Source organism: Bombina bombina, chromosome 6 (genome assembly GCF_027579735.1).
Source record: "Bombina bombina isolate aBomBom1 chromosome 6, aBomBom1.pri, whole genome shotgun sequence".
NCBI lineage: Eukaryota > Metazoa > Chordata > Amphibia > Anura > Bombinatoridae > Bombina > Bombina bombina.
Window position 1 is genome coordinate 353207549 of NC_069504.1, and position 27781 is coordinate 353235329.

At 40.0% G+C, this 27781-nt stretch overlaps 1 protein-coding gene across 1 annotated transcript in view; it reads left to right on the forward strand.

Annotated features, from left to right (window-relative positions):
• Window positions 1-7505: 7505 nt before the first annotated feature.
• LOC128664426 (M-phase inducer phosphatase 1-B-like) overlaps window positions 7506-27781 on the forward strand; it is a 510343-nt gene continuing 490067 nt past the window's right edge. Inside the window, exons 1-2 of the mRNA XM_053719257.1 lie at window positions 7506-7563; window positions 8211-8371. Coding sequence (XP_053575232.1) covers window positions 7506-7563; window positions 8211-8371 — 219 coding nt within the window. The remainder of the gene's footprint in view (window positions 7564-8210; window positions 8372-27781) is intronic.

The window sequence follows — 27781 nt, forward strand, 5'->3', positions numbered from 1 at the left end:
AACTAAAGATTTTCGACAAACTTCTTCTCTGTTTGTCGTTTACTCTGGACAGAGGAGAGGTCAAAAGGCTTCGGCTACCTCTCTCTCTTTTTGGCTTCGTAGCATAATACGCTTAGCCTATGAGACTGCTGGACAGCAGCCTCCTGAAAGAATTACAGCTCATTCCACTAGAGCTGTGGCTTCCACCTGGGCCTTTAAGAATGAGGCCTCTGTTGAACAGATTTGCAAGGCTTAAACTTGGTCTTCACTTCATACTTTTTCCAAATTTTACAAATTTGACACTTTTGCTTCTTCTGAGGCTGTTTTTGGGAGAAAGGTTCTACAGGCAGTGGTTCCTTCTGTTTAATGTTCCTGCCTTGTCCCTCCCATCATCCGTTTACTTTAGCTTTGGTATTGGTATCCCATAAGTAATGGATGACCCGTGGACTGAACACACTTAACAAGAGATAACATAATTTATGCTTACCTGATAAATTTATTTCTCTTGTAGTGTGTTCAGTCCACGGCCCGCCCTGTCTTTTTGAGGCAGGTTCTAAATTTTAAATTATAACTCCAGTCACCACTGCACCCTATAGTTTCTCCTTTCTCGTCTTGTTTCGGTCGAATTACTGGATATGACATGTGAGGGGAGGAGCTATATAGCAGCTCTGCTTGGGTGATCCTCTTGCAACTTCCTGTTGGGAAGGAGAATATATCCCATAAGTAATGGATGACCCGTGGACTGAACACACTACAAGAGAAATAAATTTATCAGGTAAGCATAAATTATGTTTTCATAGGTTCTCTGTTATCGGTCGTAGAGATTAATCTCTTACCTTAATCTCTTATCTTATCTTTTTTGGCGCTAAAAAATATGGGCGTCACTATTGTCTCCAAATTATTTAAGTCTCATTATTTATTGCTTCTGGTTGCTAGAAGCTTGTTCACTGGTATTTTTTCCCATTCCTGAAACTGTCATTTAAGGAATTTGATCAATTTTGCTTTATATGTTGTTTTTTCTATTACATATTGCAAGATGTCCCAGATTGACACTAAGTCAGAAGATACTTCTGGAAAAACGCTGCCTGGTGCTGGATCTACCAAAGTTAAGTGTATCTGCTGTAAACTTGTGGTATCTGTTCCTCCAGCTGTTGTTTGTAATGAATGTCATGACAAACTTGTTAATGCAGATAATATTTCCTTTAGTAATGTTACATTACCTGTTGCTGTTCCGGCAACATCTAATACTCAGTGTTCCTGTTAACATAAGAGATTTTGTTTCTAAATCCATTAAGAAGGCTATGTCTGTTATTCCTCCTTCTAGTAAACTTAAAAGGTCTTTTAAAACTTCTCATTTTTCAGATGAATTTTTAAATGAACATCATCATTCTGATTCTGATAATGGTTCCTCTGGTTCAGAGGATTCTGTCTGAGAGGTTGATGCTGATAAATCTTCATATTTATTCAAAATGGAATTTATTCGTTCTTTACTTAAAGAAGTTTTAATTGCATTAGAAATAGAGGATTCTGGTCCTCTTGATACTAAATCTAAACGTTTAAATAAAGTTTTTAAATCTCCTGTAGTTATTCCAGAAGTTGTTCCTGTCCCTGATGCTATTTCTGAAGTAATCTTCAGGGAATGGAATAATTTGGGTAATTAATTTACTCCTTCTAAACGTTTTAAGCAATTATATCCTGTGCCATCTGACAGATTAGAATTTTGGGACAAAATCCCTAAAGTTGATGGGGCTGTCTCTACTCTTGCTAAACGTACTACTATTCCTACGGCAGATAGTACTTCCTTTAAGGATCCTTTAGATAGGAAGATTGAATCCTTTCTAAGAAAAGCTTACTTATGTTCAGGTAATCTTCTTAGACCTGCTATATCTTTAGCAGACGTTGCTGCAGCTTCAACTTTTTGGTTAGAAGCTTTAGCGCAACAAGTAACAGATCATAATTCTCATAGCATTGTTAATCTTCTTCAACATGCTAATAACTTTATTTGTGATGCCATCTTTGATATCATTAGAGTTGATGTCAGGTATATGTCTCTAGCTATTTTAGCTAGAAGAGCTTTATGGCTTAAAACTTGGAATGCTGATATGTCTTCTAAGTCAACTTTGCTTTCCCTTTCTTTCCAGGGTAATAAATTATTTGGTTCTCAGTTGGATTCTATTATCTCAACTGTTACTGGAGGGAAAGGAACTTTTTTACCACAGGATAAAAAATCTAAAGGTAAATTTAGGTCTAATAATCATTTTCGTTCCTTTCGTCACAATAAGGAACAAAAGCCTGATCCTTCACCCACAGGAGCGGTATCAGTTTGGAAACCATCTCCAGTCTGGAATAAATCCAAGCCTTTTAGAAAACCAAAGCCAGCTCCCAAGTCCACATGAAGGTGCGGCCCTCATTTCAGCCCAGCTGGTAGGGGGCAGATTACGATTTTTCAAAGAAATTTGGATCAATTCAATTCACAATCTTTGGATTCAAAACATTGTTTCAGAAGGGTACAGAATTGGCTTCAAGATAAGGCCTCCTGCAAAGAGATTTTTTCTTTCCCGTGTCCCAGTAAATCCAGCGAAGGCTCAAGCATTTCTGAAATGTGTTTCAGATCTAGAGTTGGCTGGAGTAATTATGCCAGTTCCAGTTCTGGAACAGGGGCTGGGGTTTTATTCAAATCTCTTCATTGTACCAAAGAAGGAGAATTCCTTCTGACCAGTTCTGGATCTAAAAATATTGAATCGTTATGTAAGGATACCAACATTCAAAATGGTAATTATAAGGACTATTTGTTCAGCAAGGGCATTATATGTCCACAATAGATTTACAGGATGCATATCTGCATATTCCGATTCATCCAGATCACTATCAGTTTCTGAGATTCTCTTTCCTAGACAAGCATTACCAGTTTGTGGCTCTGCCGTTTGGCCTAGCAACAGCTCCAAGAATTTTTACAAAGGTTCTCGGTGCCCTTCTGTCTGTAATCAGAGAACAGGGTATTGTGGTATTTCCTTATTTGGACGATATCTTGGTACTTGCTCAGTCTTCACATTTAGCAGAATCTCATACGAATCGACTTGTGTTGTTTCTTCAAGATCATGGTTGGAGGATCAATTTACCAAAAAGTTCATTGATTCCTCAGACAAGGGTAACCTTTTTAGGTTTCCAGATAGATTCAGTGTCCATGACTCTGTCTCTGACAGACAAGAGACGTCTAAAATTGATCTCAGCTTGTCGAAACCTTCAATCACAATCATTCCCTTCGGTAGCCTTATGCATGGAAATTCTAGGTCTTATGACTGCTGCATCGGACGCGATCCCCTTTGCTCGTTTTCACATGCAACCTCTTCAGCTCTGTATGCTGAATCAATGGTGCAGGGATTACACAAAGATATCTCAATTAATATCTTTAAAACCGATTGTACGACACTCTCTGACGTGGTGGACAGATCACCATAGTTTAGTTCAGGGGGCTTCTTTTGTTCTTCCGACCTGGACTGTAATTTCAACAGATGCAAGTCTGACAGGTTGGGGAGCTGTTTGGGGGTCTCTGACAGCACAAGGGGTTTGGGAATCTCAGGAGGTGAGATTACCAATCAATATTTTGGAACTCCGTGCAATTTTCAGAGCACTTTAGTCATGGCCTCTTCTAAAGAGAGAATCGTTCATTTGTTTTCAGACAGACAATGTCACAACTGTGGCATACATCAATCATCAAGGAGGGACTCACAGTCCTCTGGCTATGAAAGAAGTATCTCGAATACTGGTTTGGGCGGAATCCAGCTCCTGTCTTGTTTCTGCGGTTCATATCCCAGGTATAGACAATTGGGAAGCGGATTATCTCAGTCGCCAAATGTTACATCCGGGCGAATGGTCTCTTCACCCAGAGGTATTTCTTCAGATTGTTCAGAAATAGATCTGATGGCTTCTCATCTAAACAAGAAACTTCCCAGGTATCTGTCCAGATCCAGGGATCCTCAAGCGGAAGCAGTCGATGCATTGTCACTTCCTTGGAAGTATCATCCTGCCTATAATCTTTCCGCCTCTAGTTCTTCTTCCAAGAGTAATCTCAAAGATTCTGAAGGAATGCTCGTTTGTTCTGCTGGTGGCTCCAGCATGGCCTCACAGGTTTTGGTATGCGGATCTTGTCCGGATGGCCTCTTGCCAACTGTGGACTCTTCCGTTAAGACCAGACCTTCTGTCGCAAGGTCCTTTTTTCCATCAGGATCTCAAATCCTTAAATTTAAAGGTATGGAGATTGAACGCTTGATTCTTAGTCAAAGAGGTTTCTCTGACTCTGTGATTAATACTATGTTACAGGCTCGTAAATCTGTATCTAGGAAGATATATTATAGAGTCTGGAAGACTTACATTTCTTGGTGTCTTTCTCATCATTTTTCCTGGCATTCTTTTAGAATTCCGAGAATTTTACAGTTTCTTCAGGATGGTTTGGATAAAGGTTTGTCTGCAAGTTCCTTGAAAGGACAAATCTCTGCTCTTTCTGTTCTTTTTCACAGAAAGATTGCTAATCTTCCTGATATTCATTGTTTTGTACAAGCTTTGGTTCGTATAAAACCTGTCATTAAGTCAATTTCTCCTCCTTGGAGTTTGAATTTGGTTCTGGGGGCTCTTCAAGCTCTTCCGTTTGAACCTATGCATTCACTGGACATTAAATTACTTTCTTGGAAAGTTTTGTTTTCTTTTGGCCATCTCTTCTGCTAGAAGAGTTTCTGAATTATCTGCTCTTTCTTGTGAATCTCCTTTTCTGATTTTCCATCAGGATAAGGCGGTGTTGCGAACTTCTTTTAAATTTTTACCTAAGGTTGTGAATTCTAACAACATTAGTTGAGAAATTGTGGTTCCTTCATTATGTCCTAATCCTAAGAATTCTAAGGAGAGATCATTGCATTCTTTGGATGTAGTTAGAGCTTTGAAATATTATGTTGAAGCTACTAAGAATTTCCGAAAGACTTCTAGTCTATTTATCTTTTCCGGTTCTAGGAAAGGTCAGAAGGCCTCTGCCATTTCTTTGGCATCTTGGTTGAAATCTTTAATTCATCATGCTTATGTCGAGTCGGGTAATTCTCCGCCTCAAAGGATTACAGCTCATTCTACTAGGTCAGTTTCTACTTCCTGGGCGTTTAGGAATGAAGCTTCGATTGATCAGATTTGCAAAGCAGCAACTTGGTCTTCTTTGCATACTTTTACTAAATTCTACCATTTTGATGTGTATTCTTCTTCTGAAGCAGTTTTTGGTAGAAAAATACTTCAGGCAGCTGTTTCAGTTTGATTCTTCTGCTTATAATTTCAGTTTTCTTCATTATAAGATTTTAACTTTATTTTGGGTGTGGATTATTTTTCAGCGGAATTGGCTGTCTTTATTTTATCCCTCCCTCTCTAGTGACTCTTGCGTGGAAGATCCACATCTTGGGTAGTCATTATCCCATACGTCACTAGCTCATGGACTCTTGCTAATTACATGAAAGAAAACATAATTTATGTAAGAACTTGCCTGATAAATTAATTTCTTTCATATTAGCAAGAGTCCATGAGGCCCACCCTTTTTTCTGGTGGTTATGCTTTTTTTTTTTGTATAAAGCACAATTATTCCAATTCCTTGTTTTTTATGCTTTCGCACTTTTTTCTTATCACCCCACTTCTTGGCTATTCATTAAACTGAATTGTGGGTGTGGTGAGGGGTGTATTTGTAGGCATTTTGAGGTTTGGGAAACTTTGCCCCTCCTGGTAGGAATGTATATCCCATACGTCACTAGCTCATGGACTCTTGCTAATATGAAAGAAATGAATTTATCAGGTAAGTTCTTACATAAATTATGTTTTTTTAGATTTGGAAATTTTTATTGAGGATAACCATTTTAATACCAAAACACATTTTAAACCTGTTGATAGTAACAATTATATACATGCCGACTAGCTTTAATCTTTTCATTCTGCAGTATCTCACTTGATACAACTAGTGTGGTTTCTTCAAGACATGGTTGGAGGATCAATTTACAATAGTGCTTCTTAATTCCTTAGTCAAGAGTCACCTTTTTAGGTTTCCAGTTACATTTTATTATCTATGGTTCTTTCTCTGATAGACTAGAGATAATGGAAGTTAATTTTAGTTTGTCAGTCTCTATTTTTTCCTTCAGTGGTTATGTGCATGGAAGTTTTTGTCTCATGACTGTAGCATCAGGTACTATCCTATTTGCTCGTTTTCGTTTGGGGCCTTTATAGCTTTGCATGTTGCACCATAGGTGCAGGGATTATTTTCAGTTATCACAAGTGGTATACTTCAATCCCAACACTTTTCTTTTTTTCTCTCTTATTTGGTGGTTGGACTATCACCTTATTGTTCAGGGGGCCTCATTTGTTCATCCTACCTGGACTGTATTCTCAACAGATGCAAGTTTTTCAGGTGGGGGAGCTGTCTGAGAGTCTCTGACAGCACTAGGGTTTTGGAAACCTCAGGAGGCGAGGTTATAAATCAATATTTTAGAACTAAATGCTATTTTCAGGGCTCTTCAGGTGTGGCCCTTTATTAAAGAGACAACTTTTAAACAGACAATATCACAATAGTAGCGTTTGTCAATCATCAAGGAGGGACTCACAGTCCTTTAGTTATGGAGGAAGTATCTTGGATACTTTCTTGGACGGAATCCAACTCTTGTCTAAATATCTGCGATTCATATCTCAGGTATAGACAATTGGGATGGGGATTATAACAGCCGTCAGAGTTTATATCTGGAGGAGTGTTTTCCATCCAGATGTGTTTTTTTTCATCTTGTTCAGATGTGGGGTCTTACAGAAATAAATCCGATCGTCTCTCGTCTAAACAAGAAGCTTTCCAGATAGCTTTTCATGTCCAAGGATCCTCAGGCAGAAATGGTGGATGCTCTAGCAGTTTCTTAGTTTTCACCAACCTGCTTACTTTTTTCCGCCTTACGTTATTTTCTTTCTAATGACATGGTGAGTCCACGGGATCATCAATTACTGTTGGGAATATCTCTCCTGACCAGCAGGAGGAGGCAAAGAGCACCACAGCAAAGCTGTTAAATATTACTCCCTTACCCACAAACCATTCTCTTTGCCTGTGCAAGGAGGTGGTAAAGTTTTTAGGTGTCTGAATATTCTTCAATCAAGAGTTTATTTTTAAAAGCAGAGCAGGTTGTTCTGTTTTTTCTGAGGTCTAGCTGTGTTCCACATCAGTCACTTATGTAGAGCTGTGGTGGCTTTTGAGCATTTGGAAACTGGTGGGGTTTTTTCATTCTCACTGTGCCTTCCATGTCTGGTGCTGCCCTATCCTGAATGCCTGATTAGGATTAGTCAGACTTTCGTTTTTTTCCACAGGTCTATGGGGGGGAGGAAGCCTTCCCATATCTGTGTACTGCCCTGCTGCCGGGCAGATTGGTCTCAGGTAAGTGCCTGTTTATTATTATTTTTTGCTGACAGAAGAAAAGGTTATGGCACTTTGCTGTGTCTTGGGACTGAAATCTTATGTGGGGTTTTCTTTATTGGCCAGTATGTGGGCACCATTTGACACTTTGGAGGACTCTCAGTTTTGCAGCAGTGTTGCTGCGTGTTTGTTTTTTATACCGGATTTTTTTCTAACATGTCATGCCCACAAATAGGAGGCACGGATTGCTGAGGCGGCAATAAAGTTGCGCTCCTTTCCGTATCTCTGTTGTGTTCTGGTTTGTGTGGGGGTTGCTTGTGGCATTGTCGGCTAAAAAGCCTTGGACTTTTCATTGCGCTGCAGGTCTTTTTGAGTCCGGATCATTGGGGATCTTATCCGGTTTTCAGGTGGTTAGGAAGGCTCTCAGGAGGGTGTGTTAAGGTTAAGAGGCTGCCTGGAGGGTTCAGTATTTTTTGATTTAGCGTTTTTTCGTTTGGGAAAGCAAACATTTTTTTTGCAGTAAAAGAATTGTCCTTTTAAAATTTAAAGGGCCAGTAAAGTTTATTTTATTTTTTTTGACTTTTGGGAAGCCAGTTTGATTTATTTTTGATAAGATGGATCAAGGGGCTTTGCAAGATGTTACATGTAGCTTATGCCTTGATTCTAATGTGGAACCTCCAATCCCTTTTTGTTCATTATGTATTGATAGGACATTACATTATAGGGATAGACTTTTTGAATCTGAGCCATCATTAGCTAAGGCGGATGCTGTTCAGGGGTCTCCTGTCCAGGATATGCTGCAGGTTTTTTTCTCAAACATCCCATCCTTTAGTGTCTACTCATGAAGTGCCCAGTGTTTCATCTGTTACTCCAGTTGGGGTTTCCTTGCAGGACATTGCTACCCAGATATCCTCTGCGGTAACTGATGCCCTGGTGGCTTTTCCTACATTACAGGGGAAGCGTAAAAGGAGATATAAGGATTCAGGGATTAAGGTATCTGAATCAGGTGTGGCTATTTCAAATAGTTCCTCTCATAGATCTGAGGAGGAGGATTCTTCTGTAGCGTCTGAGGGGGAGATCTCAGACTCATATAGTATAGTTCCTTCTTCTGATGCTGAAGTGTTAACTTTCAGGTTTAAACTTGAGCACCTCTGGGTGCTACTCAAGGAGGTTTTGGCTACCTTGGATGACTCTGATGCTACATTTGTAGTCACTCCAAAGAAATTTAGTTAGCAGAACAAATAATTTGATGTTCCTTCAGCCATGGAAGTTTTTTCCTGTTTCTTCTGAGATTATTGCATGGGAGTGGGTAAAGCCTGGGATTCCTTTTTCCCCTTTTCCGATTTTTAAGAAAATGTTTTCATTTGCTGATTCTGTTAAGGAGTCTTTGCCAGACAGTTCCCAAGGTGGAGGGAGTGACTTCCACTTTGGCCAAGAGGACCACTATTCCCATAGAGGATAGCTATTCCTTTAAGGATCCTATGGATAAGAAGTTGGAGGCGTTGCTTAAAAGGATGTATATTCACCAGGGGTTGCAATGGCAGCCTGTGGTGTGTATTGCTACTGTAACTAGTGCGGCAACATATTGGTTTGATGTGCTGTCTGATTCTATTCAGGTGGATGCACCTCTTGAGGAGATCCTGGATAGGATCAGGGCTCTTAAGTTGGCTAATTCTTTTATCACGGATGCCTCTTTGCAGGTCATCAAGTTGGGAGCAAAGATTTCTGGCTTTGCTGCTTTAGCTCGCAGGGCTTTATGGTTGAAGCCTTGGTCTGCGGATGTGTCTTCTAAGTCTAAGCTTTTGTCTATTCCTTACAAGGGTAAGATCTTGTTTGGGCCGCGCTAAGCTGAGATTATTTCAGACATTATGGGCAGAAAGGGTCATTCTCTCCCTCAGGATAAGAGGGAGAGAATCCTCCTCCTGCTGGCCAGGAGTTATATTCCCAACAGTAATTGATGATCCCATGGACTCATCGTGCCAAGAAATAAATACATTTATCAGGTAAGCATAAATTTCTTTCATGTAATTATCAAGAGTCCATGAGCTAGTGACGTATGGGATATACATTCCTACCAGGAGGGGCAAAGTTTCCCAAACCTCAAAATGCCTATAAATACACCCCTCACCACACCCACAATTCAGTTTTACAAACTTTGCCTCCGATGGAGGTGGTGAAGTAAGTTTGTGCTAGATTCTACGTTGATATGCGCTCCGCAGCAAGTTGGAGCCCGGTTTTCCTCTCAGCGTGCAGTGAATGTCAGAGGGATGTGAGGAGAGTATTGCCTATTTGAATGCAGTGATCTCCTTCTACGGGGTCTATTTCATAGGTTCTCTGTTATCGGTCGTAGAGATTCATCTCTTACCTCCCTTTTCAGATCGACGATATACTCTTATATATACCATTACCTCTGCTGATTCTCGTTTCAGTACTGGTTTGGCTTTCTACAAACATGTAGATGAGTGTCCTGGGGTAAGTAAATCTTATTTTCTGTGACACTCCAAGCTATGGTTGGGCACTTTATTTATAAAGTTCTAAATATATGTATTCAAACATTTATTTGCCTTGACTCAGAATGTTCAACTTTCCTTATTTTCAGACAGTCAGTTTCATATTTGGGATAATGCATTTGATTTAATCATTTTTTCTTACCTTCAAAAATTTGACTCTTCCCTGTGGGCTGTTAGGCTCGTGGGGGCTGAAAATGCTTCATTTTATTGCGTCATTCTTGGCGCGGACTTTTTTGGCGCAAAAAAATTAGTTTCCGTTTCCGGCGTCATACGTGTCGCCGGAAGTTGCGTCATTTTTTGACGTTATTTTGCGCCAAAAATGTCGGCGTTCCGGATGTGGCGTCATTTTGGCGCCAAAAAGCATTTAGGCGCCAAATAATGTGGGCGTCTTATTGGCGCGAAAAATATGGGCGTCGCTTTTGTCTCCACATTATTTAAGTCTCATTTTTCTTTGCTTCTGGTTGCTAGAAGCTTGTTCTTTGGCATTTTTTCCCATTCCTGAAACTGTCATTTAAGGAATTTGATCAATTTTGCTTTATATATATATGTTGTTTTTTCTCTTACATATTGCAAGATGTCTCACGTTGCATCTGAGCCAGAAGATTCTACAGGAAAATCGCTGTCTAGTGCTGGATCTACCAAAGCTAAGTGTATCTGCTGTAAACTTTTGGTAGCTATTCCTCCAGCTGTTGTTTGTATTGATTGTCATGACAAACTTGTTAAAGCAGATAATATTTCCTTTAGTAATGTACCATTGCCTGTTGCAGTTCCTTCAACATCTAAGGTGCAGAATGTTCCTGATAATATAAGAGATTTTGTTTCAGAATCCATAAAGAAGGCTATGTCTGTTATTTCTCCTTCTAGTAAACGTAAAAAATCTTTTAAAACTTCTCTCCCTACAGATGAATTTTTAAATGAACATCATCATTCTGATGACTCTTCTGGTTCAGAGGATTCTGTCTCAGAGGTTGATGCTGATAAATCTTCATATTTATTTAAAATGGAATTTATTCGTTCTTTACTTAAAGAAGTACTAATTGCTTTAGAAATAGAGGATTCTGGTCCTCTTGATACTAATTCTAAACGTTTGGATAAGGTATTTAAAGCTCCTGTGGTTATTCCAGAAGTTTTTCCTGTTCCTAATGCTATTTCTGCAGTAATTTCCAAAGAATGGGATAAATTGGGTAATTCATTTACTCCTTCTAAACGTTTTAAGCGATTATATCCTGTGCCGTCTGACAGATTAGAATTTTGGGACAAAATCCCTAAAGTTGATGGGGCTATTTCTACCCTTGCTAAACGTACTACTATTCCTACGTCAGATGGTACTTCGTTTAAGGATCCTTTAGATAGGAAAATTGAATCCTTTCTAAGAAAAGCTTATCTGTATTCAGGTAATCTTCTTAGACCTGCTATATCTTTGGCTGATGTTGCTGCAGCTTCAACTTTCTGGTTGGAAACTTTAGCGCAACAAGTAACACATCATGATTCTCATGATATTATTATTCTTCTACAGCATGCTAATAATTTTATCTGTGATGCCATTTTTGATATTATCAGAGTTGATGTCAGGTTTATGTCTCTAGCTATTTTAGCTAGAAGAGCTTTATGGCTTAAAACTTGGAATGCTGATATGGCTTCTAAATCTACTTTACTTTCCATTTCTTTCCAGGGTAACAAATTATTTGGTTCTCAGTTGGATTCCATTATTTCAACTGTTACTGTGGTGGGAAAGGAACTTTTTTACCACAGGATAAAAAATCTAAAGGTAAAAGCAGGGCTAATAATCGTTTTCGTTCCTTTCGTTTCAACAAAGAACAAAAGCCTGATCCTTCATCCTCAGGAGCAGTTTCAGTTTGGAAACCATCTCCAGTCTGGAATAAATCCAAGCCAGCTAGAAAGGCAAAGCCTGCTTCTAAGTCCACATGAAGGTGCGGCCCTCATTCCAGCTCAGCTGGTAGGGGGCAGGTTACGTTTTTTCAAGGAAATTTGGATCAATTCTGTTCACAATCTTTGGATTCAGAGCATTGTTTCAGAAGGGTACAGAATTGGTTTCAAGATGAGACCTCCTGCAAAGAGATTTTTTCTTTCCCGTGTCCCAGTAAATCCAGTAAAAGCTCAAGCATTTCTGAAATGTGTTTCAGATCTAGAGTTGACTGGAGTAATTATGCCGGTTCCAGTTCCGGAACAGGGGATGGGGTTTTATTCAAATCTCTTCATTGTACCAAAGAAGGAGAATTCCTTCAGACCAGTTCTGGATCTAAAAATATTGAATCGTTATGTAAGAATACCAACGTTCAAGATGGTAACTGTAAGGACTATCTTGCCTTTTGTTCAGCAAGGGAATTATATGTCCACAATAGATTTACAGGATGCATATCTGCATATTCCGATTCATCCAGATCATTATCAGTTCCTGAGATTCTCTTTTCTGGACAAGCATTACCAGTTTGTGGCTCTGCCGTTTGGCCTAGCTACAGCTCCAAGAATTTTTACAAAGGTTCTCGGTGCCCTTCTGTCTGTAATCAGAGAACAGGGTATTGTGGTATTTCCTTATTTGGACGATATCTTGGTACTTGCTCAGTCTTTACATTTAGCAGAATCTCATACGAATCGACTTGTGTTGTTTCTTCAAGATCATGGTTGGAGGATCAATTTACCAAAAAGTTCTTTGATTCCTCAGACAAGGGTAACCTTTCTGGGTTTCCAGATGGATTCAGTGTCCATGACTCTGTCTTTAACAGACAAGAGACGTCTAAAATTGATTGCAGCTTGTCGAAACCTTCAGTCACAATCATTCCCTTCGGTAGCCTTATGCATGGAAATTCTAGGTCTTATGACTGCTGCATCGGACGCGATCCCCTTTGCTCGTTTTCACATGCGACCTCTTCAGCTCTGTATGCTGAAGCAATGGTGCAAGGATTACACGAAGATATCTCAATTAATATCTTTAAAACCGATTGTTCGACACTCTCTAACATGGTGGACAGATCACCATTGTTTAATTCAGGGGGCTTCTTTTGTGCTTCCGACCTGGACTGTAATTTCAACAGATGCAAGTCTCACAGGTTGGGGAGCTGTGTGGGGATCTCTGACGGCACAAGGAGTTTGGGAATGTCAGGAGGTGAGATTACCGATCAATATTTTGGAACTCCGTGCAATTTTCAGAGCTCTTCAGTTTTGGCCTCTTCTGAAGAGAGAATCGTTCATTTGTTTTCAAACAGACAATGTCACAACTGTGGCATACATCAATCATCAAGTCCTCTGGCTATGAAAGAAGTATCTCGAATTTTGGTTTGGGCGGAATCCAGCTCCTGTCTAATCTCTGCGGTTCATATCCCAGGTATAGACAATTGGGAAGCGGATTATCTCAGTCGCCAAACGTTGCATCCGGGCGAATGGTCTCTTCACCCAGAGGTATTTCTTCAGATTGTTCAAATGTGGGAACTTCCAGAAATAGATCTGATGGCGTCTCATCTAAACAAGAAACTTCCCAGGTATCTGTCCAGATCCCGGGATCCTCAGGCGGAGGCAGTGGATGCATTATCACTTCCTTGGAAGTATCATCCTGCCTATATCTTTCCGCCTCTAGTTCTTCTTCCAAGAGTAATCTCCAAGATTCTGAAGGAATGCTCGTTTGTTCTGCTGGTAGCTCCGGCATGGCCTCACAGGTTTTGGTATGCGGATCTTGTCCGGATGGCCTCTTGCCAACCGTGGACTCTTCCGTTAAGACCAGACCTTCTGTCACAAGGTCCTTTTTTCCATCAGGATCTGAAATCCTTAAATTTAAAGGTATGGAGATTGAACGCTTGATTCTTGGTCAAAGAGGTTTCTCTGACTCTGTGATTAATACTATGTTACAGGCTCGTAAATCTGTATCTCGAGAGATATATTATAGAGTCTGGAAGACTTATATTTCTTGGTGTCTTTCTCATAATTTTTCTTGGCATTCTTTTAGAATACCGAGAATTTTACAGTTTCTTCAGGATGGTTTAAGGGTTTGTCCGCAAGTTCTTTGAAAGGACAAATCTCTGCTCTTTCTGTTCTTTTTCACAGAAAGATTGCTATTCTTCTTGATATTCATTGTTTTGTACAAGCTTTGGTTCGTATAAAACCTGTTATTAAGTCAATTTCTCCTCCTTGGAGTTTGAATTTGGTTTTGGGAGCTCTTCAAGCTCCTCCGTTTGAACCTATGCATTCATTGGACATTAAATTACTTTCTTGGAAAGTTTTGTTCCTTTTGGCCATCTCTTCTGCCAGAAGAGTTTCTGAATTATCTGCTCTTTCTTGTGAGTCTCCTTTTCTGATTTTTCATCAGGATAAGGCGGTGTTGCGAACTTCTTTTGAATTTTTACCTAAAGTTGTGAATTCCAACAACATTAGTAGAGAAATTGTGGTTCCTTCATTATGTCCTAATCCTAAGAATTCTAAGGAGAAATCGTTGCATTCTTTGGATGTTGTTAGAGCTTTGAAATATTATGTTGAAGCTACGAAATCTTTCCGTAAGACTTCTAGTCTATTTGTTAACTTTTCCGGTTCTAGAAAAGGCCAGAAAGCTTCTGCCATTTCTTTGGCATCTTGGTTGAAATCTTTAATTCATCTTGCCTATGTTGAGTCGGGTAAAACTCTGCCTCAAAGAATTACAGCTCATTCTACTAGGTCAGTTTCTACTTCCTGGGCGTTTAGGAATGAAGCTTCGGTTGACCAGATTTGCAAAGCAGCAACTTGGTCCTCTTTGCATACTTTTACTAAATTCTACCATTTTGATGTATTTTCTTCTTCTGAAGCAGTTTTTGGTAGAAAAGTACTTCAGGCAGCGGTTTCAGTTTGAATCTTCTGCTTATGTTTTTCGTTAAACTTTATTTTTGGGTGTGGATTATTTTCAGCATTAATTGGCTGTCTTTATTTTATCCCTCCCTCTCTAGTGACTCTTGTGTGGAAAGATCCACATCTTGGGTAGTCATTATCCCATACGTCACTAGCTCATGGACTCTTGCTAATTACATGAAAGAAAACATAATTTATGTAAGAACTTACCTGATAAATTCATTTCTTTCATATTAGCAAGAGTCCATGAGGCCCGCCCTTTTTTTGTGGTGGTTATGATTTTTGTATAAAGCACAATTATTCCAATTCCTTATTTTATATGCTTTCACACTTTTTTATCACCCCACTTCTTGGCTATTCGTTAAACTGAATTGTGGGTGTGGTGAGGGGTGTATTTATAGGCATTTTGAGGTTTGGGAAACTTTGCCCCTCCTGGTAGGAATGTATATCCCATACGTCACTAGCTCATGGACTCTTGCTAATATGAAAGAAATGAATTTATCAGGTAAGTTCTTACATAAATTATGTTTTTGTTTTTCCAAGAGTATCTCCAAGATCATAATGGAACGATCTTATGTGTTTCTGATGGCACCAGCTTGGTCTCTCAGGTTTTGGTATGCAGACCTTGTCAGGATGTCCAGTTGCCAGCCTTGGTTACATCCTTTAAGGCTAGACTTCCTTTTTCAGGGGCTGTTTTTTCCATCAGGATCTCAAATCTCTTATTTTGAAGGCATGGAAATTGAACGCTTAAGTGTTTAGTCATAGAGATTTCTCTGACTCCGTTGTTTGCACTATGATACATCATAAGTCTGTTTCTAGGAGAATTTATTTTCGGGTTAGGAAAACCTATATTTCATGATAATTCTACTCATGATTATTGGCATTCTTTTAGAATTCCTAGGATTTTACAGTTTCTTCAGGATGGTTTGGATAAAAGTTTTGTCTGCAAATTTTTTGAAAGGACAAATTTCTCCTCTTTCTGTCTAATTTCTTAGAAAGATTGCTAAACTTCCTGAAATTATTCACTCTTTTGTTCAGGCTTTTATTCATATTAAACCTGTTTTTAAATCTATTTCTCCTCCTTGGAGTCTCAATTTTGGTTTTGAAAATTTTACAGGCTCCTTCTTTTGAGTCTATGCATTTTACGGACATTAAATTATTTTCTTGGAAAGTTTTATTTATTTTGGCTATCTCTTCTGCTTGAACATTTTATGTATTATCTGCTCACTCTTGTGAGTTTCTGTATCTCATTTTCAATCAAGATGAAGCTGTTTTGCAGACTTAATTTAAATTTTTGCCTAAAGTTGTGAATTCTAACAACATCAATAATTTTCTTGGCCTTAGTCTTTTTTTTTTTTTTTTTTTTGTCCTTGACCTCTCCTGATTCTTAAAATTTCTTTAACTACTTGAATACCACATCCTGAGTATTCAGTTTGTTTACTTATTTCCTTTTGAGAGTGGCCTTCCTGATGCAAAAGTATATGTCTGTCAAATTCTGTGATCTTTTGCTTTTTGAATGGAATGATGAGATTGACAGTCGTTCTTATTAGCAAGCTTTCAATTAACTAAACTCATACCACATGTGTATGTAATGCTCAAGCATGTTTTGCACACACCTGGTGTAATAGACCTTTTTTCACAGAAGTAATTTTGACACGAAATAGTAGAAATACAGGTGTTAGCAATGACATTAATTAAGTTTCCATTTAGGTTTATGAGAGCCAGGTTCCTTCTATTGCTCAAGTGTAAGGGGAGGTCACACTAAATAATTGCTATTTCTTTCATGTAATTGGCAAGAGTCCATGAGCTAGTGACGTATGGGATATACAATCCTACCAGGAGGGGCAAAGTTTCCCAAACCTCAAAATACCTAAAAATAAATACCCCTCACCACACCCACAATTCCGTTTTACAAACTTTGCCTCTTATGGAGGTGGTGAAGTAAGTTTGTGCTTGATTTTTTGTTTTTCTTCTATGATAAGCGTTTCTAAGCATTCTGAACCCTAATTCCTCTCAGAGTACAGTGTTTGTCAGAGTGATATGAAGAGATTATCGCTTATTGATTTTTATGGTTTCTCTCGTGGGAAATCTTTTCAAGGGTTCTCTGTTATCGGTTATAGGGATTCATCTTCTACCTCCCTTTTCAGATTGACGATATACTCTTATATACCATTACCTCTGCTGATAGTTTTCAGTACTGGTTTGGCTATCTGCTATATGTGGATGGGTGTCTTTCGTTAAGTATATAATTATTTATGATAGTCTCAGCTATGGTTGGCGCTTTATGTATTTATATAAAGTTCTAAATATGTGTTTACTTATATTTGCCATGAGTCAGGTCTATGTATATTACCCTTTGCAGTCTAACAATTTCAGTATGGGAATCATGTTTTAGGAAGTTATTTTTTTTAATATTTACTTACCTGGGGTTTAGTCTTTTTTTTCCAATTTGACTTGTTTCTCTAAAAATTTGCGGGCAAATTTAGTCTCGCGAGGGAGCAAAATGTTATTGCATCATTTTTGCCGCAAAAGTTTTTTGGCTTGAATGTGCGTTTATGATGATGCAAGTTAGTCATTTCCTGCGTCTTAGTTGACGTCAGGTTGTTTAGCGCAAAGTTGCGTCTGTTATGACTCGAGTTGTCATTTCCAGATGTTTGTTGGTGGCAAAAATGTTTTATACTTTGCGCCATACTTGGCGCCAAATTTTATTTTTATTTTACCCCACTTCCTATATGCTCCTTGCCTTCTTTATGCTCAGAGGGCTATGCTATTTGTTTTTTTTTTGCCTATTTTAGCATTTGCATTTTTTCCCGTTTCTGAAACTGCTATATGAGGAAATAAGATATTTTTTTGTTTAAATGTTATTTTTTCTTTTACAAGATGTCTCAATCTGATCCTTTCTCAAAAGCTGCTGTAGGAACCCTGCTGCATGAATACAATTCTACCAAAGCTAAGTGTATCTGTTGTAAGATAGCTGAGATTATGTCTCCAGCTGTAGTATGTAACAGTTGTCATTAAAAGCTTTTGCATGCAGAAAATGTTTCTATTAGTACTAGTACAGTATCTGTTGTTTCTTCAACATCTAATGTACCTGATATCCCTGTTGATATGAAAAATTATATTGCTGATGCGATACAGAAGGCTATGTCTGCTATTTTGCCTTCTAATAAACGTAAAAGGTCTTTTAAAACTTCTCATGATACTGATGAATTTTGTAATGACCGACAACATACTGATATATCCACTTCTAAAGAGGATCTCTCTGACTCAGAAGATCCTGCTTCAGACATTGACATTGATAAATCAACTTATCTTTTTAATATTGAGTATATTCTTTCTTTGTTGAAAGAATTATTGATTACTTTGGATATTGAGGAGTCTGGTTCTCTTGATAACAAATCCAGTAAACGTTTAAATTCTGTTTATAAACCTCCTGTGATTAATCCTGAGGTTTTTCCTGTTCCTGATGCTTTTTCTGATGTGATTGCTAAGGAATGGTCTAAGCCTGGTACTTCTTTTGTTCCTTCTAGGTTTAAAAGGTTGTACCCTTTGCCAGTGGCTAAATTAGAGTTTGGGGAAAAGTCCTTAAGGTTGATAGGGATATTTCTACTCTTGCCAAGCGTACTGCTATTCCTATGGAAGATAGTACTTCCTTTAAGGATCCTTTAGATAGGAAAATTTAATCTCATCTTAGGAAAGCTTATTTACATTCTGGCTATATTCTCAGGCCTGCCATTTCTGTGGCTGATGTTGCGGCTGCATCGACTTTTTGGTTGGATAGCTTAGCACAACGGGAAAAAGATTCTGATTTGTCTAGCATTGTTCGTTTCCTTCAATATGCTAATCATTTTCTCTGTGATGCTATTTTTGATATCGTTAAGATTGATTTTAAAAATTATATATCTGGCTATTTTAGCAAGAAGAGCTTAATGGCTCAAATCATTAAATGCTGCCATGGTATCTAAATCTAGTTTACTATCTCTATCATTTCAGGTTAATAATTTGTTTGGTTCTCAGTTGGATTCTATTATTTCCACTATTACTGGGGGGGGGGGGAGTTTTTTGGCCCCAGGTTAAAAAAATCTAAGGGTAAAACTAGAGCTTCTAATCGGTTTCTTTCCTTTCGTCAGAATAGAGAACAGAAAACCACTCCTTCCCCTAAGGACTCTGGCTTCAATTGGAAGCCATCTTCGAGTTGGAATAAATCCAAGCCTTTTAAGAAACCAAAGCCAGCCCCCAAAACTGTATGAAGGTGCGGCCCTCAATCCAGTTCTCTTATTTCAAGACGTTTGGGCAGGTTCCATTCAGAATCATTGGATTCCTGTGAAAAGGTTTTTCTTCATAAATGGAAAGAGTCCACAGCTGCATTCATTACTTTTCGGAAAAAAGAACCTGGCCACCAGGAGGAGGTAAAGACACCCCAGCCAAAGGCTTAAATACTCCTGCCACTTCCCTCATCCCCCCAGTCATTCTTTGCCTTTTGTCCCAGGAGGTTGGCAGAGAAGTGTCAGAAGTTTTCGATAGTTTCTTATGGAGGGTAGTACTCTTCAGCCTCTCAGTGAGAACATGGATGAAGGTTAGAGTCCGGAGATGCAGGAAGTCTTTTTGCGAAACCATCCCGATAAATATTAACAGCTCCACAAGCAATCAGCATTGACGAGTTTCGCTACCTGCCTTTTTCTCTCAAGTCCATTGCAGAAGCGACGCGACTATCTGTCACACTTGATGGGCCGTGTTCCTGTTCCACGGCGTAGATTCCGGTAAGATTGTTTCATTTTACTTTCATCATGGATGTATTGTTATTTCAACTGTTTATCCGAGAGGGGCTACAACCTTTCGGGGATAACTTTAACATAGGGTCTCAGTGAGGCTCCTTTTTGTATCTAGGAATCAATGGTTAATATCTCCTGAGGGGGATTATTGAACGGGGGGGTTTATAATCATGTTTATGTGATTTTGTCTGCTACTGTGTAGTGTCGCTTCGGCTTATGGCTATTTTGTAACATAACGGCCTATGTCTAGTGACACAGCCTTTTCGTTCGGGCACGCTTTTGCATGGGCTGCGCGGTTTACCTTGTGACTCCATTTCTGATTTCCTGACCGCGTGGCAATGGAGAATTCCTCGCTGGTGTCTGGTTATCTGGAGGTGGCAGTGTCCCAGTTATGGAGAATTATTGGAGACGGATGTCTCTGATTCTGACTCTACTTCTTGCGAAGAATATGAATTGGACCGGGTGATATATGCCAGTCCATTATGTTCCGAATGCCGTTTTAGAGTGCTCTGTTCCTTGGGATTGGAGAATCGGGTGCCCACTGAGCCATCCGTCTCTGGGGATTCTATTTCTCACGAGACTAGTTCCCTACCATCAACTATTACTACGCATGCAGGTAACCCAAACGCTACTTATCCTTTCTAGGGAGTGTGGCCTGTTACCATCGGAGGTTACGACACTGTTCCGCATGGCCATATTTTTGGCGCTGACACATCTGCACCTCCCGGTAGTGTGCTTATGATATTGTCTGTGTTTAGTTAACCGGTGCTCTTCAGGAATGGGATCACCTGGTCCAGGTCAGCCTTACGGGGGAGCGACTGCCCCATAGGCCTCAGGGGGTCAACCTTCGGGGGCCGGTGTTTCCTTTTGTCCTGGTGGAGGTATGTTGCGCCTTCCGTGTTAGACTGGCGTGCCTTCGTGCGTGTCCTACTAAGGCGCGTTTTTGGTGTTGCTGGAGGATCACACTCTTAATGGATCTGGGGATTCTCAGTCTTACACTGCGACTGGCTTGCATTCATAGACATAAGGGGATGAAGTAATCCTCTTATAGTCTGTTATTTGTGTATCCTTTTCCAGTTCTGAGCTTGGAAGTCTCGGACCCCTGTTGGGCTGGTCCTGCGGGTCTGTCCGTTTTTCCTGGGCGATAACCTACGGGTTGCCTTATCTTTATTTTCATCAGGTGAGAATGATTTTTATTTGGTCTAAAGCTCATGTTGTGGTATGATGTTTCCTTTGGTAATTTTCCTCTCTGGAATTGATACTCACGATTTTTTTGGTTGCACTGTTTACAAAAGTCTGTCTGACTGTTCTTTATACCTCCATCATCTGTGGCCTTGACAGTTCTGGGGCCCTTGGTTTCAGGCTGGTCCTGACTGGGTAAAAAATCCTTCTGTCTTTGAGGCCTAGTGGCACCCTTTTATGTCTGGTTGGTCCGATGAGGGCTCCTAGTGATCACAATATTATTTGTGTGGTTGTCTTGTTTTATTTTACAAGCTTCAACTAGCGTCCTGAGAGGACTTGAGGGTCCGTGGTTGTTAAGGGGCATGGGGGATTGGTTCAGTCCTCATTCGCCTTTCAATCTAGTGGGCCAGGACTCCGTTGATCCGCGGCAACATGCTCAGTTGTTTCCGATTTTTTTCGGGAACTAGAGTGTTTCTTCCCATTGCGGGTTGGAGGCTTGGAGGATTTAGTCCTTCATACTGCTGTTCTTATGGTTTTGCCTTTCATGGTCTCTTTGGAAGTGTCCTTTTAGGATTTGTTCCTTTTAGAGGTTATCTTCCTTTGGGTCGAGACTTTCTGGACTTTGTCCGGTTTTTCTGGTGGCTTTGGCCGGTTATTTAGGAATTGAAGGCCGTGAGGCTCTGTCTTCCTTCGGGACTTATTTGTCTCAATATCAGGGGCGATAGGTGGTGTTGTCTCTTTTTCCAAGCTTTTTGCTTAGGGGATGTTTTTCTGCCTTGGGTTTGGGATGCTTTGCATTCTTCTCCCTTGGGTGTGGTTCTCTGGAACGTTGATCTGAAAGGAGTATAGAGACTAGCCTTTCTTCTACGCTCTTTCGGGTAACTCTGTTCTCGTTTAATTTGCCTTAGTGCTGCCCTTGGGGCCTTTTGGGCTCTAGAGAAATTGTGTGACTTTGTTGCGGCCGAATACCTTGCTGGGGGGGTGTTCACCTCCGGCTAAGGGTGTTTTCTTCCCTTTGGGCTGGGAATTACGAATTAGTCCTTTACCCGTTATCCGGATTTCCCGGTTCTCATCCCTTGTGAGGTCTGATTGCTTCAAACGAGGTATCTTGTGTTCCCTGAGGTTCGTTCTAGGACAATTCTGGGTCCTGGGTCCGGAGTTCTTGTCTTGGATCCTTCTTGGATGTCTGGAGACTTATGTGGACTTGTTTGTGATGACCCAGTTTTTTTCAGGGACCCTATGTTGCGACATAGGGGCTAGCTCATTGGGCTTGCAAGCAGGTAGACCAGAGTTTACATCCACCTTCGGCTACTGGTTATAAACTTTAAGGCCTGACTTGTCCTTCGGACGGAGTGTGCTCCTCTGTGGGCAGTTTTTTTCTCTCTCTCTGTTGGGTCAACAGTGAAGTTTAGATGATTTTTCATTCGGCCGTGTTTTGATCATACTATGGCTTCACGTTTTGTGTATATGTACGCTGTTCTTATCTGTGTCCTTCCCTTTGGAGGAGATAGTTTATCTTCCTTATGAGTTGGGGTTTCCTCTCTCTGAAGGGTCTTTGTCCTGCCCTGTTTGTAGGTCGGATCAGGTGGCTTATTTCTGTAAGGGGCAGCATCTGCTGCTCTGTGGGCTCTGTTCCACCTGTTGGAAATTGATCTCTCTAGGTAGAGACTGTCTAAGAGTTGTGACAGGTCTTCCTACGGATCTTTTGCACTTTTCTCTGTTCCAGGTCCTAGGGGGTTCTCCTTGGGAGTGTTTGGGTGGGTGAGTCCCCCCTTTTTTCTTTCCATTCCCTGGGGGCTTGTGGTTGGGGTCTTTCTGTCCCCCTGTCTATCAGACATGTCTGTCGCTTGGGCTGGTCTGGTGTTGGAGCAGGATCTGAGATCTGTTGCTCTGTTATTTCGTCCTCATAGCATTCGAGGTACAGTAAGCCTTTTTGAGGTTTCTCCTTTATCCACATTCAAGATTTGTGGGAAGGACTGGCGGCTCTTACATAGCCTGTGACGTTATCTGCTGATTAGTGGATACTTGGCAATCTGAATGATCCTATCTTCAGCTGCTTTCTACTTGCCCTGCAAGTATTTAAGTTTCAGAGTCATTTTTAGATGACTGCAGCGTGCAGTGTTTTTGCTTCAGGTGTTTTTCGTCAGACCTATCTGAGCTTGCTGCAAGAGGTTTCGTTCTGAATATTTTGATATTCTGAGATACCTTTTTGCGACTTGGGGACCTTCGTCTTCAGTTGCTTTCTACAGTGCGGTTGCACTGTGTTAGGGGAAGATCCTCTCTCTGTTTCAGAGGCTTTATCCCGTGGTTTATATTTCTGGAGTCTGGGCGTTGCCTCCCCTTGTTTCTATGAGACTGGTTGGGTCTCTGTTAGCCTGACCCGGTTTCTCAGGTTTTATTTAGTACCTTTGTGCCCTTTTTAGGGTTTTTTTTCTGGATTTCCTTATGCTAGCTGGAAGCTATCTCAGCATTCTAATGCACTGTGGCTACTCTGCACTATAGCAAACCGTAGGTTGCAAGTTCGATCTTCGGCAAGGTCTACTCCGCCTTTGCTCCTTTCGAGGTTGATAAAATGAGCAGCGCTTTGAGTCCCTTAAGGGGGGATTAGCCGAGCTTTACAAGTACAATCCTGTTTTCCCTATGTCTTTTCTTCTTTGTGGAAGAATACGGTAGTTTGTTTCCTTTCTTTAGTAAGGGGTGTATTGTTTGGAGACCGACTGCTGGGGACGGTGTCTTGGAGGCTGTTGACTCAGTTGAGTCTAGTTCCTGCGGTCTCTAGCAAGGTTGTGGACTATCTGCGGTCAGGGTCCTTGGGCCTTTTCTTTTTCAAAGTAGTTCTCGGCTTCGGATGAAGCGGGATGTTGTTGGGTAGGGTTTTTCAGGCCTGGTACCCTCAGAATAGGCTGCCTCTTGTACCCTCCCGTTTTTGCATTCAGTGTCCTCTATAGCTTGGGTATTGTTTTCCCAAAAGTAATGAATGCAGCTGTGGACTCTTTTTCCATTTATGAAGAAAAACTTAAACTATGCTTACCTGATCATTTTCTTTTCTTCAGATGGAGAGAGTCCATAGCTCCCCACCCGTATTTTTCTGTGGGGCGTCTTATTTTTTATTCTTCTGGCACCTTTCACCCTGGTATTTCTTCTACTGTTCCTTGTTCCTCGGCAGAATGACTGGGGCATGAGGGAAGTGGGAGAAGTATTTAAGCCTTTTGGCTGGGGTGTGTCTGCCTTCTCCTGGTGGCCAGGTTCTTATTTCTCAAAAGTAATGAATGCAGCTGTGGACTCCATCTGAACAAAAGAAAATTATAAGGTAAGCATAATTTAAGTTTTTTTCTCTCTCACATTCCAGCAAATCCTGTGAAAGCTCAGGCCTTTCTAAAGTGTGTTAAAGATCTGGAGCTTTCAGGGGTGATTGTACCAGTTCCACTTCTGGAACAGGGTTTGGGTTTTTATTCAAATCTATTCATTGTCCCGAAGAAGGAAAATTTATTCAGACCAGTTCTGGATCTGAATTTTTTTAATTGCTTTGTAAGGGTCCCAACTTTAAAGATGGTGACTATAAGGACTATTGTGCTTTTTGTTCAGCAAACTCATTATATGTCCACAGTAGACTTAAAGGATGCATATCTTCACATTCTGATTGATCCAGACCACTATTGGTTTCTGAGATTCTCTTTTCTAGACAAGCATTACCAATTTGTTGCTCTTCCATTTTCCAAGATTCTAGGTGCCCTTTTATCTGTAATCAGAGAGTAGGGTATTGCAGGGTTTCCTTATTTAAACAATATCTTTGTACTGGCTCAATCTTTTCATTTAGCAGTATCTCGCACAAATCAAATTGTGATGTTTCTTCAAAAACATGGTTGGAGGATCAATTTAACAAAGATTTTCTTGATTCCTCAGACATATCATATGAGACCTCTTTAGCTTTGCATGCTAAATCAATGGTGCAGGGATTATACTCGGATATCACAATTGATATTCTAAAATCCCAACACTCAACTCTCTCTGACTTGGTGGTTAAACCATCACCTTATTGTTCAAGGGGCCTCCTTTGTTTGTACTTCCTGGACTGTGATTTCAACAGAGGCAAGTCTGACAGTTTGGGGAGCTGTCTGAGGGTCTCTGACAGCACAAGGGGTTTGGAATCCTCAAGAGGCGAGGTTACCAATCAATATTTGAGAACTCTGTTCTATTTTCAGGGCTCTTCAGGCTTGTCCTCTACTAAAGAGAGAATCATTCATTCGTTTTCAGACAGACAATATCACAACTGTGGCATATGTCAATAATCAGGGTGGGACTCTCAGTCCATTAGCGATGAAAGAAGTATCTTGAATACTTTCTTGGGCAGAATTCAACTCCTGTCTTATATCTGCAATACATATCCCGGGTGTAGACAATTGGGAAGCGGATTATCTCAGCCGTCAGACTTTACATCCAGGGGAGTGGTCTCTCCATCTAGATGTATTTTGTCAGATTGTACAGATGTTGGGTCTTCCTGAAATAGATCTCATGGCTTCCCATCTAAACAAGAAACTACCCAGGTATCTTACCAGGTCCAGGGATCCTTAGGTGGCTGAGATGGTAGATGCGTTAGCCGTTCTTTGGCCATACCAACTTGCTTACATCTTTCCACCTCTAGTTCTTCTTCCAAGGAGGATCGCCAAGATCATAATGGAACAATCGCATGTGTTTAAGATAGCACTAGCATGGCCTCACAGATTTTGGTTTGTGGATCTTGTCCAGATATCAAGTTGCCAACCTTGGCCACTTCCATTAAGGCCAGATCTGTCTCAAGGGCAGTTTTTCCATCAGGATTTCAAATCGCTAAATTTGAAGGTATTGAAATTGAACGCTTAGTCATAGAGGTTTCTCTGACTCGGTGATTAATACTATGCTACAGGCTTGTAAGTCTGTTTCAAGGAAAATTTATCGGGTTTGGAAAACCTATATTTCATGGTGTTCTCATAAATTCTCTTGACATTCTTTTAGAATTCCTAGAATATTACAGTTTCTTCAGAATGGTTTGGATAAAGGTTTGTCTGCAAGTACTTTGAAGGGACAAATCTCTGCTCTTTCTGTTTTATTTCATAGAAAGGTTGCTAAGCTTTTTGATATTCACTGTTTTGTTCAGGCTTTGGTCCTAGGAAAGGTCAGAAAGCCTCTGCCATTTATTTGGCATCTTGTTTAAAGCTTTTGATTCACAAGGCTTATTTAGAGGCGGGGCAATCTCCGCCTCAGAGAATTACAGCACATTCTACTAGATCAGTCGCCAGTTTTTAGGCTTTTAAGAATGAAGCTTCAGTTGATCAGAATTGCAAAGCAGCAACTTAGTCTTCTTTGCATACATTTACTAAATTTTACCATTTTGATGTATTTGCTTCTTCTGAAGCAGTCTTTATGATTTAAGTTTTTTTCTTGTAATTTATGTGAAATTTATGAGAGACTTAATTTTTTGTGTGGATTTATTTTTTTCAGCGGAATTGGCTGTTTTTATTTTATCCCTCCCTTTCTAGTGACTCTTCTGTGGTCTTCCACATCTTGGGTATTTCTATCCCATACGTCACTAGCTCATAGACTCTTGCCAATTACATGAAAGAAAACATAATTTATGTAAGAACTGATCAACCTGATAAATTCATTTCTTTCATATTGGCAAGAGTCCATGAGTCCCACCCTTTTTATGGTGGTTATGATTTTTGTATAAAAGCACAATTATATTTCCAGTTCCTTTTTTTTGTATGCTTTTTTACTCCTTATTTTATCACACCACTACTTGTCTATTCGTTAAACTGAATTGTGGGTGTGGTGAGGGGTGTATTTATAGGCATTTTGAGGTTTAGGAAACTTTGCCCCTCCTGGTAGGATTGTATATCCCATATGTCACTAGCTCATGGACTCTTGCCAATATGAATGAAATGAATTTATCAGGTAAGTTCTTACATAAATTGTTTTTAGCCTATAGAAGCTGTTTTTCAGTTTTTTTGTTTTTTAATACTGCATACAAATATCCTGTATTGTCTGGTTGTAATCTAATTAAGAGACTAAGAAATAATTATACATGGTCATTCTACCATTGCTTAAACAACAAATCTAATGGTGGCCTTAGACTTGCACAGTACTGTATGTGCAGGCCAATCAGCAGCTTTCTCCCAGTAGTGCATAACTTCTGTGCCTACTAAAGTATGTTTGTTTAACAAAGTATTTCAAGAGAATTAAGCAAACCAAATGTTAGTAAATTGAAAAAGTGGTAAAAACATTCATGATTCAGGTAAAACATTCAAATTTTACGCACTGATGTAAAGAAGAAAATGCAGATACTGGTCTAAAATACATTATGAAGCTCTTTAAAACTTACTTCGAAGCTTAGCACTGTTGATGAGGTTAGGCTGGGACACTCATTGAAAGTAGCTTCGAAAAGAAGAACAACAGACGCTCTCTTCCCACCCCCCTCCCTGCAAAGACATAACAGAAACATGAGCTAGAAGGGGTCTGTAAATGCATGTTTGTATCTTACACTGTGGGGCTTGCTTAGTCTGAAAATCATCATGATGTTAACAACAAAAAAGTTACTTTAAAATTAATATTGTTTCTGATCACTTGGATGTGGCTGCCAAGCTCCAGCCACCGATGACATCACAATTTGGGCTGCATCTATTGACCAGAAACAATAGTCAATTTAAAATAACTTTTTTTTCTTTCATGTAATTAGCAAGAGTCCATGAGCTAGTGACGTATGGGATATACATTCTTACCAGGAGGGGCAAAGTTTCCCAAACCTTAAAATGCCTATAAATACACCCCTCACCACACCCACAATTCAGTTTTACAAACTTTGCCTCCGATGGAGGTGGTGAAGTAAGTTTGTGCTAGATTCTACGTTGATATGCGCTCCGCAGCAAGTTGGAGCCCGGTTTTCCTCTCAGCGTGCAGTGAATGTCAGAGGGATGTGAGGAGAGTATTGCCTATTTGAATGCAGTAATCTCCTTCTACGGGGTCTATTTCATAGGTTCTCTGTTATCGGTCGTAGAGATTCATCTCTTACCTCCCTTTTCAGATTGACGATATACTCTTATATATACCATTACCTCTGCTGATTCTCGTTTCAGTAC